Source organism: Taudactylus pleione, unplaced genomic scaffold (genome assembly GCF_031769625.1).
Source record: "Taudactylus pleione unplaced genomic scaffold, aTauple2 ptg000326l, whole genome shotgun sequence".
Classification (NCBI taxonomy): domain Eukaryota; kingdom Metazoa; phylum Chordata; class Amphibia; order Anura; family Myobatrachidae; genus Taudactylus; species Taudactylus pleione.
The window spans coordinates 8,771,038-8,783,761 of record NW_028284727.1 but is presented as its reverse complement, the minus strand read 5'-3'; the positions used below and the strand labels follow the sequence as shown (position 1 = coordinate 8,783,761).

Here is a 12,724-nt window from a genome sequence, read left to right as displayed (position 1 = left end):
TTACATTGTATCAGATCAAGACAAACAGGCATCTGCAAGGAGGTGGAAGTATGTATCAAGGAACCAGGAACACCACAAATTTTGTTGCTAATAGTTTCAATCAGACATTAATCTTAATTTTTATCATCACATTATTCATCTTTCATGGTTTTATAGCTTAAGTTTTAACTAATATAATAAAAGTTATATTTTTTATGTCTCACTGCAAAAAGTGTGTGTCCCATTATTAGAATACTTTTCTTTTTTAGCTATTACTTTGTGTTCTCCTTATTCTTTTGGAATACTTCCCTAATGTACTCCATAATCACTTTTGAGAAATTTTGCTCTGAATAAGGAGCAGTGTGTTATAACTTAATAATTGTGTATCACAATTCCTATGTGGTTTTCCTTTCCCATTTTTTTACATTCCCCTAGACTATAATCTCTTAAAAGTAGGACACTCTCTACCACTTTTTATTACAATTGTATGTTCTAAATAGTGAATATTAAACTCACTGAATAATAATATTATTAAAAAATGTTTTTACTACTTTCAGATGGTTCAATTCTTTAAAGACATTTGTAACTTTCAGTTATTTCCTGAAATAATGATCTCAATCTTGCTATATTTTAAAAATAATGCTTAGCATGATAAATTATCAAGAAATATTCTAATCAATGCTTTTGTATGTTATGATGAACAAAAATAAATATCACACTTGCTGGCAGTCAAATAACACACATTATCAATTGATTTACAGTTGTGATATTTTCCAAATTCAAAATCAAGCCTAGATGAACAGAAATTTAAATTTTAAAGGTTACTTCATCCCTCTAAACTTTTTTCCAGCTTCTCAACATTTGAAATACCAATGGGTAACAATTATAGTCAGTATAATTAACACAACCTCAGTTGCATGCAAGTGGTCAGTCTTGACAAAATACATAAAAAATAAGTGTAGAGGATCTCATCCTCTAACTACTTAGCATATTACAATAAAAGGTAAAAGTAAATTAAAAAAGCACAGTTTTATTTTCCAACAGAAGACACATTCTGTTAATTCTTAACTTTTGTCTTACAGCTAAATTGTTGGTTCTATACTTATATGTTACAAATGTTTGTGGATGTCACAAATATATAGGGCCTTTAAAAATGTTTTGCATATCACAATTTATACAGAAACATAATAATATTTTCAATATTTTTTATTGCATTTCCCTTAATTACAATAGACATACATCACAATGCTGGCCCATACATCCAAGACATCAAGTACCACATAGAGAATAGACTGACAGAAAAATAGTTTTGAGAAGATACAGGGATTATGAAATGGATATAAAAACAAAGGCCATGTAATCATATTGAACTCATAGTAATATCATCATAAAATGAAAACATTGAACAATTCCCTAATTATACGGTACACAGGTACAGCCAAATAATAGAAATAAAAACATTCTTTAGTGAAGCTTTAAAATAACAATTCATTTGTTTTTCTTGGCTGAGTGATTTATAGACCTTTGAATGATTGGTCTGAATATTTCTGTACTAAAGTGATTAAATTTTTACCTCTTATTTCTAAGGCTGGGGGTATTTCTTCTTGTTTGGGAGGCTCTACAGTTAAATGAAAAAAAAAGAACAATTAGAAAATTGTAATATAAGATTACATTTTGTATTAGATTGGGTAATAAAATTGCATTAATAATCACAATTATTGTCATTATAAAGAAAATTACTTTAATACATATGCAATATATTCCTGTGAGTTTATGTAGATTTTAAAAATAAACATAACAATTATGGATTATTAACAGTTCCAGGGCCTAGTAAAAATCCTGACAACAAAACTTTCAATGTATAAAATAGCACCTTAATTCTTAATAAACACAGGTACAACATTTTTAATTTTACACATTCAACCGCTGTAATTAAAGTCTATTAAATGGCAGTTATGCTGATAGTCTAATATTCTTAAAAGAGAAGGCAAAGGATCGCAGACACTTTTAACGGAATCATGCGGCCGACGGTTCTAATCCCATCAGTGGCAACCCGACATAGGTGGAAATCCCAATTGTCCTTAAGGTAAGTATAAACTAACCTAGTTCAACCCCCTAACCCTAACCCTCCTTTAGGGATGCCTAACTCTAAACTCCCACCCAAGTGCCTAACCCTAACCCCCCTCTAAATGCCTAAACCTAACCCCCCCTTCCCTGCAGCCTAACCCTAAGGCTCCCGGGGGGGTGCCTAAACCTAACCTCCCTCTGGGGGTGCCTAACCCTAAGTCCCATCCAGAGAGTCCCTAACCTAACCCTCCCCCCGTGGCTCTCCCGCACCTGGCACCTGGCTTACCTTCGATCGGTAAGCCAGATGTCGGGCTCCCGGCATAGGTCTAATGACAGGCGTCGAGATTTCGATGCCTGTCATTTGTACCTTGCCGGGATTGAGCAGTCGGGAAGCCAGCAGTCGGCATTGCGACTGCCGCCTTCCCGACTGCTTCCCCTTTTAACTACCACTTTCAATGCCTGTGTATACAGTACGAACCTATATATTTACAATCTTCCTTCCTTCTAGTAATGTAAGTCAGCACTGCCATATGAATTAACTTGAGATGCTTGTACATGACTGTGCACATACAACATATGGAATGAGTTAAAATTTCCCTTAGCGCTACACTTTGTGCTGCAATATTAAAGACCTTCTATGGCAATATCTAATACAATGAATTGGCCAATGTATACATTCATTAGGATTGTATACTATTACTGGTGGTGTCCTTGACTGCTAGTGTATTTCCTGCATGAACTAGGAACTGCTGGATAAGCCTTCCTCAGTTCAGAGTTATTGTAAACTGAATAGTGTAACTATTTCCAGAAACCAAATTCTAGATACCAATAAATATGAATTCACAAGTTAAAAATAAGAGGATGAATACAGCTTGCATAGTATTTTATTAACCACTTAACTGATATTTTTGCATTGAATGTGAATGCAGCCAACTGTGCTTCAGCTGACAAGGTGCGGCTGCACCGCACCACTGTCTTTTTGAAGAGGAAATCCATTCTACACATGTGCAGAATGCATTTCCTCTGACTCCCCGAACTCACCTGCAGACCCATCAATTTCTGACCTTTTTTGCCAGAAAAAAATCATCAGTTAAGTAGTTAAGAGTGACTAATAAGACACATGGATAAAGGAACAAGCTGTTCTATATGTGGAGAGTCTGAAAGGAGATCAGATTTGGAGACAGTAATCTAGTGGATACAGTGATGAAGTTCTGTAGATCTGATAAATGAGCTCTGGGTCCAATGTTGCTCTATACTCTTAAGAAGTATTTGCAGTTTTTAGGAACATGATATACTATGTAGTCATCTATTAAACAATTTATTCTGTTCCATAAACTTTGTTTAATTAAGTTATTGTGTATATTGATCGACGATTTGCAGTTTTAAGCTTTTCCATTGGAGTAGCAATGGCTTTTGTTTCTGTATTAGTCAATCCATCCATAACTCTGCAACCTTTACTGACAAGCTACAGTAAGGAAGCAGTGTAATTAACTTATTTTCCCTGCAATGTTTGGGGGCATTTTTTAGTGTCATTCATGGATAGGTTGTCTGAAAGTGAACAACGCTTTTAAGTAAAAAATATATTAAGCATAGAGCAAACTGTAAAGAGCCTATGGGGATAATGAAGCTCTGTAGTAAAAGTTACTGTGGTACGATCTTGTAAAATGTGCACACTTTGTAATTACACAAGTAAAATGAAATAACTACACAATCTGTATGCTGAATGACCTTATAATTAGTCATTTATATAAATTATGATGTTTTATATATGTAAGTAAAACTTTTTTATTTAATGCTGTTTTGTGATACCTGTTAAAAATGTCTAAAACCTTTCAAAATATATACTTAAATGTTGAAAAACAAAGCTCTGCAATCAAATGTATTTTTCTTTTGTAGTTACCTTTTATTTCAGCAACTGGAAGCTTTTCTTCTTTTATCAGTGCTTCTGCAGTTTAAATTAAATAGACAATTAGAGATGGGGACATAGTGAACCTGCATACAATCATGTAATTACCAAAGACACAGTAGTCATTTTCTGCATCACATTGTCTTAATCATAAGCCCATTTAAATAATAATCAGCGCTACATTACAAAATCAATGTAGTAATAATATTCACTTGTTTGACAATAAGAATATAAATATGTTCCAGGTTTGACAATGTAGTATTAAGCATTTTTAAATCTTGGTCTTCATGTAGCAGTGAATACATTTGCATCTAAAATCTACATGTTTAATGTGTTATACAAAAATTGTTTATTCTGACATGCATGAATCTTAAGAGATGTGCTGAAATTTTATTTGCATGAAAACACATTTAAGTGTTAGATGCAAAGTAATGCACATACAGGTAGGTGCATAAGCATTGTAGGTGACTGTGCACAGCAAGATCATCAATATTGTATGCACAAAAAGGACATATGTTCAGTTTACTATCAATTCTGCATGTACAGTATTCCCTTTTCTTTTCTTTTTTGAAAGAAAAGAATAGGACATCTTAGGAGTACAAAATCATTTGCTTTCTTGGTAAGGGACCAAGTAACGAAAGAAAGGTGAGCACAGTATCCCAATGTCAGATGCTAATTATATCAAAGTAGTTATAGGACAAATCCAGCAATCTTTTACCATCCAGCCCTTCAGGAATGTATTTATTGGAGCTGGCATGCATTCATTCAGTTTAAGAAGTGTTTCTCTCACAATATAAATACTTTAAAGGTACAGTGTAGGCAGACATTGTCCGACTACTTCTGTATCATCAAAAAAAAATCATTCAGTTAGGCAGAAAAGTTTCTTAAGCTGGGTACACATGTAAAGATTTTCTGTCCAACCATCCAACTAGTTGATTGGTTGGAATGAAAATCTGGTAATGTATGGGAGTAAATGATGATCAGCAATTTGCTCCTAAATGCCAGAAAATGGTCGTCAGACAAGTTGGTTAAATGTTTGATTTAAACAATTTGTTCAAACAACAGTTTTTGTCCATTTGCCAGTGTTTGGGAGCAAATTGCTGATTGTCATTTGCTTTCATACCTTACCAGATTTAAATTCCAACCAATCAACTAGTTGGATGGTTGGACAGAAAATCTTTACGAGTGTATGCAGCATTAGTTGTCTGGTCTGATGAAAAAGTTGCATAGTGTATAGAGACACACTTCATGAACATTTACTTGGTCAGAAAGTCATTCAGTTGGTTAGTTGGATGAACATTTGTATACTATATGGCCAGCTTAAGTCTAGAATGCTCCTATCAGAGCTTTGGATACAAGCCTTCGCCTAAAACAAAATGTGTAATACTTTGTGTGTCTTACTTCAATAGAAGTTCAGTTATAGAAGACAATAGGAACAAATTACCTGTCTGTAACAAATGATTGTAAAAGCAACAGGAAATAATATTTAGCTGTCCCATTAGTACCTGTTGGTGGTATTTGCACAGTCAGCTTTTCCTCTTCTCTTTCAGGTTCTGGAAGTATAATTTATGAATTAATAAAAAATAAGTGTGTGTTTGTGTGTGTTTGTGCATTCGTGTGTTAGTTACCTTTTGCTTCTGTGACGGGAGGCTCTTCTTTTTGCTTTATAGTTTCTGCAGTTTAATATAACAGAATATTAGGAATGAGAATTTGGATTTTACTGCAGCTTACATAACAAAGAGAAATTTGACATCTATGCTCTTTTTTAAATATAGAGTCTACATTTTTACAGTGTAAGTTCTATACAGTATGTATTTGTTATACAGAAATTGAAAGTTTCAGTAAAGCATACTAGGGTATATATATGGATGCAGTATGATTTACCAAGGCCGCGTGGCCGCCGGTTCAAATCCAAATAGCGGCATCCCAGCAGCATTGAAAATCCCAATTGTCGCCAGGTAAGTATTCTCTAACCTATTCTACCCCTAACCCTCCATTAGGGGTGCCTATCCCTATGCTCCCCCCTAAGTGCCTAGCCTAAATCCCCCCTCTAAGTGCCTAAACCTAACCCCCCCTTCCTCACCACCTAAACCTAAGTCCCACGGGGGGTGCCTAACCCTAAACTCCCCCCGGGGGTCCCTAACCCCCCCTTCCCCTAGCCTAAACCTAACCACCCCCCACAGCTGTCCACGCCCATCGCCCGGCTTACCTTCGATCGGTAAGCCGGGTGTTGGGCTCCCAGTGTAGGGGAAATGACAGGCGTTGGGAATTCAACGCCTGTCATTTAACTCTTGCCGGGATTATACAGTCAGGAAGCCGGTGTTCGGGATTTCATCCATCGGTTTCCCGTCTGTTTCCCATATATATATTTATATATATATATATATATATACATATATAGAAAGAACTCTGGGGGCAATTCAAACCTGGATGCTAAGCCGCGATCCCTCGCATCCAAAAGGGGCCAGGTTGGCAAATTCTATGATCGCACTGTCTGGTGTAAGGACGCCCTCTATGTCTTAGAGCGAGGGTCTTCAACCTTTGGCCCTCCAGCTGTTGTGGAACTACAGATCCCAGTATGCACTGCCATAGTTTTAGCATGCTGTTATATCAAAACGGTGGCAATCTGACACCAAGTAGCTGTCATTTATCATCCCCCTGGCCCTACCTCCAAATTCTTTGACAACTTTGCTTCCTGACTCCCCCAATTCCTCTCCTCAGACCTTCCCACCATCATCTTAGGTGACTTATGTATCCCTATCAATGTCTCCAAAGAATCATCTGCCTTTAAACTCTTTACCCTCACATAATCCTTTGGTCTCTCCCAATGGACCTCCTCATCCTCCCATGTGAGTGGACACTCACTTAATGTTGTTTTCACTCACTGTTGTGATATTTCTGTTTACACCAATTCCCTATTTTCCCTCTATGACCATCACCTTCTCTCTTTTAACTTATTCCTTTCTCCTTCTCCACCTCTGCCTCCTAAGGCTACAATCACTAATTATAACATTGATGCTTTTGACACTGTATCCTTATCCTCCCTGCTTGACTCACTTCTCTCCTCTATTCTTTCTCTCTTGCCCTGAGAAAGCCACTTCTCTATACAATGCCTCCCTTACTTCTGCTCTTGACTCTGTTGCTGTGGCAATCTATTCACCCTTGCAGATTCACACCTCAACCCTGGTATTCCAAATGAACCAGATACTTGCCAAAGTGTTCACAAACATCTGAGCGACAGTGGAGGAAATTACACTCTAAGGCAGACTACCTCCATTTCAAAATAATACTCTCATCCTACAGTGCAGGTATATTTCAAGAACCTCATTCCTCCCAGTCCTCAAACCCCTGGTGAGTCTTTGCCACTTTCAACTCCTTCCTCTGCCTTGCCCCTCCTTACCTTCCCCTCCTCACTCCCTGCTTTGCCACCTACTTTACATCTAAATTTGACTCCATACATCGGGACATTGCATCCTACCAGACCCTCAGCAATCCACTTCCTTCTTTCCCAGACCACCTCTCCCCATCCATCTTACTAACTCTGACATCTTTCTCTCCTGTACTGTATCTGGAAAGGAAGTCCGTACCCTCATCCAGTCCTCCCCCTTCCACCTTCCTCCTTGAGCCTATTTCCTCCCACCTCAACTATAATATCTCTCCTTCTGCCTGATCCCATCTTGCCCACCTCCTCATTCTCTGTCTCTCATCAGGTACTGTCCCTTCTGCATTTAAGCATGCACTTGTCTCCCCATTTAAAAAACAAACCTACTCTTGATCCTAACACTCTCTCTCCCAACCAATCTCTTTCATCCCTTTTGCCTCCATACTCCTTGGGAGTAATGTTTATAACTGTCTTACCACCTTTCTTTCCACTCACTACTTGACCCATTCCAGTCTGGCTTCTGTCCTCTCCACTCCATAGAATCTGTCCTCACAAAAGTCAGCAATGATCTCTGTGCTACCAAATCCAAAGGCCACTGCTCTATGCTCATTTTCCTTGACCTCTCTGCTGCTTTTGACACTGTGGACCGCCTTGCTCCTCATGCAAATTCATCACTCCCTTGGTCTATGTGACATTGTCATCTCCTGGCTGTCCTCCTACCTCTCTGAGGATTCCATTTCTGTCTCCTCTCATAACTCCCCATCCCTCCACTAGCAGTAGGTGTTCTACAAAGTTATGTTCTTGGACCTCTCCTGTTCTCCCTCTATACGCCCTCTTTAGGTGAACTCATCAGCTCTTTTAGCCTCCAATATCATCTCTATGCTAATAATAATCAGATCTACCTTTCCTCCCATGGACTCCCCCTGTCTCTCCTCACTTGTATTTTCCCACCCTCCCGCATAACCTCACTTCCCACAATTTCATTATCTATCATCTCCTCTAGCCTCCAAGTGCACTGTCTTGGAGCTATCCTTGACTCCTTCCTCTCCTTCAAACCACAAATTCAGTACAGGTGTGTCCTCACTTGTCTTTTCTGCAGTCATGCCAAACAGACCCTCTTAGCGTGCTTAGTCCCGTGAGACTCTGCTAGTGCTGGCCATTTTTTTGCACCTTATTTGTGACTAGGATGCAACAGGAGACTGTGCTGGTTCATTTATTATGCAACACTTCTGTTTACAACTGAGTCTCTCAATCAACATGAAGTATTACGATGCAGCAGCCACAGCTTTTTACTACACCAAGTTTCATTTACAGACTCAATAGGACTCAGATATACAAGTGTTGCTTATCAAATTAAGCAGTACAGTCTCCTGGTGCATCCTAGTCTTATTGTTTTGATGCATTTTCAGCAAAAAAAGATGCCTGGTGTTAGCAGATTTGTAAGGGACCTGGCATGAATTCCAGGCATATTGTGCTGCATAGTATATTGAGGCTAGATCAGAAAGCACACATCTGTACCTTTTGTAGTCCAGCCATTTTCAACTCAAAAATATTTCCAGGACCTTAGATGCTACTAAGACCCTCATCCACTCACGGTCATCTCCAGATTGGACTACTCTAACCTCTGTGACTCACACCTCTATCTAGCCAAATCTGTCCTCAATGACACTGCTTGGCTCATCTTCCTCTCCAAACATTCTTCATCTGCATTCCCTCTCCTACAAGCCCTACCATTGCAGGGCTGCAGGAGAGGGAATGCCCTACAAGGGCATTCCCTTGTAGGGCATTCACATGCAATCACATAAAAAGCCCTCACTAAATCCTTTTCCATTTATATATCTCATCTCATCTCTCTTCACACTGCTCACCCACTTCACTCCACAAATACATGTTGCCTCTCCTGCCAACTGATTACTTCCTCCCACTCCTGTCTTTTGCCCATGCTGCTCCCCACCTTTGGAATTCTCTCCCCTCTCTTTCACTCTACTAATCTTCAAATGGTCTCTCAAAACCAACTTCTTCATCAAAGTTTTCCATCTCTCATCCTAACCCACTGCTGTGTACCTTCCTCAATGTCTACCCCAACAGTGACACCCCTGTCTGTCTGCCCTTTAGAATGTAAGCTCTCACAGGCAGGGCCTTCTTCCCTCACATGTTTCTCCTTCCCTTACTTATACAGTTTGAGTCTCCCATATCCAAATATTTCGAAATATGGAATATTCCAAAATATGGAATATTTTTAGCATGACTGAGATAGTGAAACTTTTGCTTTTTGATGGTTCAATGTACACAAACTTTACTTAAGGCACAAAATTATTAAAAATATTGTATAAAATTACCTTCAGGCTCTGTGTATAAGGTGTATATGAAACATAAATGAATTTCATGTATTTACACAAACTTTATTTAAGCCACAAAATTATAAAAAATATTGTACAAAACTACCTTTAGGCTGTGTGTATAAGGTGTATATGAAACATAAATGCATTATGTGTTTAGATTTGGGTCATATTCCCAAGATATCTCATTATGGAATGCAAATATTCCAAATAACAGAATATTCCAATATCCAAAATACCCTTGGTCCCAAGCATTTTGGGTATGGGAGACATAACCTGTTCTATCATTTACTCCTTACTCCCTACGGTAGCTAACACTTGGTTGCTGACACCCTGCTGCTTATTTAAGTGTTATGATATCTAATGGAGCAATGTATAGAAACCATATCCTTTTCCTGCACTGTTTTGTACTGTTAATAACTTTTTCTTTGTTTGCTCATTTGTGTATGAACTTTATAAGGCACTGTGGAACCCTTGTGGTGCCATGTGAATGAGGGATAATAATAATACTATGCACTTTATGGTGGAATGACATAATATATTACACAATGTGAGATGACCACTGTACATTTTCAGTATAAGCTTGTAGCATTAGCAAGTTAACTGCAGCCTCATATTTAAAATAATAGCAATAAACAGCAGAGAAATTCTCAAACTCCATAGGGACATTCTCCAAATCCTTCACCCTAAATTAATTTTATATTTTGCCAAGTTCTTACTTAGTTTGAATGTTAAAGTTTTGTATTGCCTTTGTTTTCTGGGCATTAGAGTGTCACACAAAGTACAGTTGGGCCAGTCATAAATAATTTGTTACTGCAACATCCAGACTACAGTATATGCCAATAGAGCTGTATATTCCAATAGAGGTAACAACATCCAAGAGGGTTTATTACAAAAACAGTAGCATGGGCAAGGATAAAACAACCCAAGAAGAAATCTTAAAAGGCCTTCACTATCTCTGTAAGTTTACACTATAACAGAAGAGCACAAAGATATTATGCGAAATGTTATCCAAAATTTGTATGAATAGCAAATACCTGTTACTACTGGCATGGTAATTCTTTCCTCTTCTTTTTCAATCTCTAAAAAAAATGTATATAATAATTTATCAACCCTGTTATAGGAAACTAAAGGCTCAATTGTATTCATTTGTATTACTTAACTTTTTGTATAAAAGGCAATAATAATATTTAAAAATACAAGCTAATAATATGTGATGAGTATTTAGAAGACAAATTAAATTCTGTGCTCCACAAATGGTGGAAAATGCTGCTCAGTAAAAATGTGATCCCCACTACATGCAAATATATAACATCATCATCATCATGTGTTCAGTGTAGCAGGCTGCTACACTGAATACATGATAATGATGCTGCGAGCTGCTGCCAGAAGTTGTATCCGCAGCCTGGGCAGCAGCAGGTGCTGAGTGCCAGACAGTGCAAGCTTCTACTGCCGGTTTTGAGGAATAAATGATCAATATAGAATTTCCACCCAGGAGAGCTCATCAGGCTTGACAAGGAACTCGAGGGGAGATGGACACTTAAATCCTAGATGTGAGTAAGAATATAACAATTTCATTTAAGCTATCTACACCCACTGAATGGTCTATTCTCTTTCTTCTCTTTGTGGAAACAATTTAAGGAGGATTGTCATTAGAAAGAGGACTTTTTCAGTGCTTTTATGGACTGTCGTACAGCTACTTCAAGATTTTGGACACTTATGTAATGATTGGTACCCTGAAGGAATTTGTGCTTGGTATATTTTCTCTTATGTAATAAAAGGTGCAATTGCAATGTTATTCATTTAATGATTGCTTTAGGGTTGAAAAGTAATAAAACTTATGTGTCTTTACAGCACTAAGGGTAACGATTTGACACAGAGCTGTTTAATTTAAATTAGTGAATACCAAAGGAAGATGTATTTAAAATTTAAAAGATGTATATAACATTTTCAGTAGAGAAGCATGTAGGTTAGAACAAAGAACCCTCTAACCCAAGCTGCCAGAGTACTATTCTAAATTTACACCTCAGGAAGTTGCACCATATTTCCAATTGTATTGATTTTGTAGGAAGTAAATGTTACATGCTAATTTCACAAAACAATTCAACCAATCAGGCATAGCACCTGATCTGTGAGCTTGTCGTTGAGGGGGTCACATTATTCAATGTCATTTAAAAATGTATTTGTTTAATTTAATAGGAATACCATTAATTTGGCAAGCATCTACTCCCTCTCCTTTGACACCAAGTGCAGTATGACTGTCTATACCTTGCAAACCTACTACTCATTCAAAAATCAGCTGCTCAACAATGCCAACCAATTAGAGAAGAAGTAGGTCACACACGGAGACATGAGTAGGTAACTCAGCAAGTATCTCATATACCAATTTGACAGTGACATCAGCTCCAAGTTATATCCTGATCTATGAATCTATGAAAGAATAGGGAGCCAGTTCTTCACTAATTGCATATAATACACCTGTGACAATAATGTAGAGGTGGTGGTCTCACCCTATGGTCATCCACTAAAGTAAGATGTGTGAAGCATATAGGTTGAAATATGGGCACTAAAATTAAAGTATGATTTTTATTAGTGCACATGATCAGTTTAGGTCAAAGATATTGTATCTTCAGTAGTTTGCTATTTACAATACATTCCATTCCCTTAATAATAGAAATAAAGTAAGATGTCTGCCACTTTATGAAAACAGCCCTGAAATATCCATTGGTAGCATTATTAATGCTGGACAAGGAATTAAGATGAATGCTTAATTATTACCAAAAAGCAGAAGGTATATCAATGCAAATATATTGTAAATTATTTTATCAACTTGGCTAATTCAAATACATGAGTAGGGTTCCTTTATGTACTTAAAACACAACATATTTTTAATTATGATTAAACCAGACAAAAAATATTAGATGATACATTACAAAGTGTGGCCCTGCAATAAAGTAGAAACATATTTAATTGAAACTAAAAATTCTAAATCTGTTTTAAAATTCTATTTAATGAAATAATGATCTTTGTTAAAGTGAATTTTTGTGTAAT

General features: G+C 37.3%; 1 protein-coding gene across 1 annotated transcript in view; it reads right to left on the bottom strand.

The window, feature by feature from the left end:
* The window catches only part of LOC148509478 (uncharacterized), a 621,587-nt gene that overhangs the window by 143,459 nt on the left and 465,404 nt on the right, over window positions 1-12,724 (bottom strand). The window contains exons 47-51 of the mRNA XM_088443077.1: window positions 10,711-10,755; window positions 5,581-5,625; window positions 5,458-5,505; window positions 3,947-3,991; window positions 1,553-1,597 (exon numbers count right to left, since the gene is read on the bottom strand). Of these exons, the coding sequence (XP_088299203.1) occupies window positions 1,553-1,597; window positions 3,947-3,991; window positions 5,458-5,505; window positions 5,581-5,625; window positions 10,711-10,755 (228 nt within the window). The remainder of the gene's footprint in view (window positions 1-1,552; window positions 1,598-3,946; window positions 3,992-5,457; window positions 5,506-5,580; window positions 5,626-10,710; window positions 10,756-12,724) is intronic.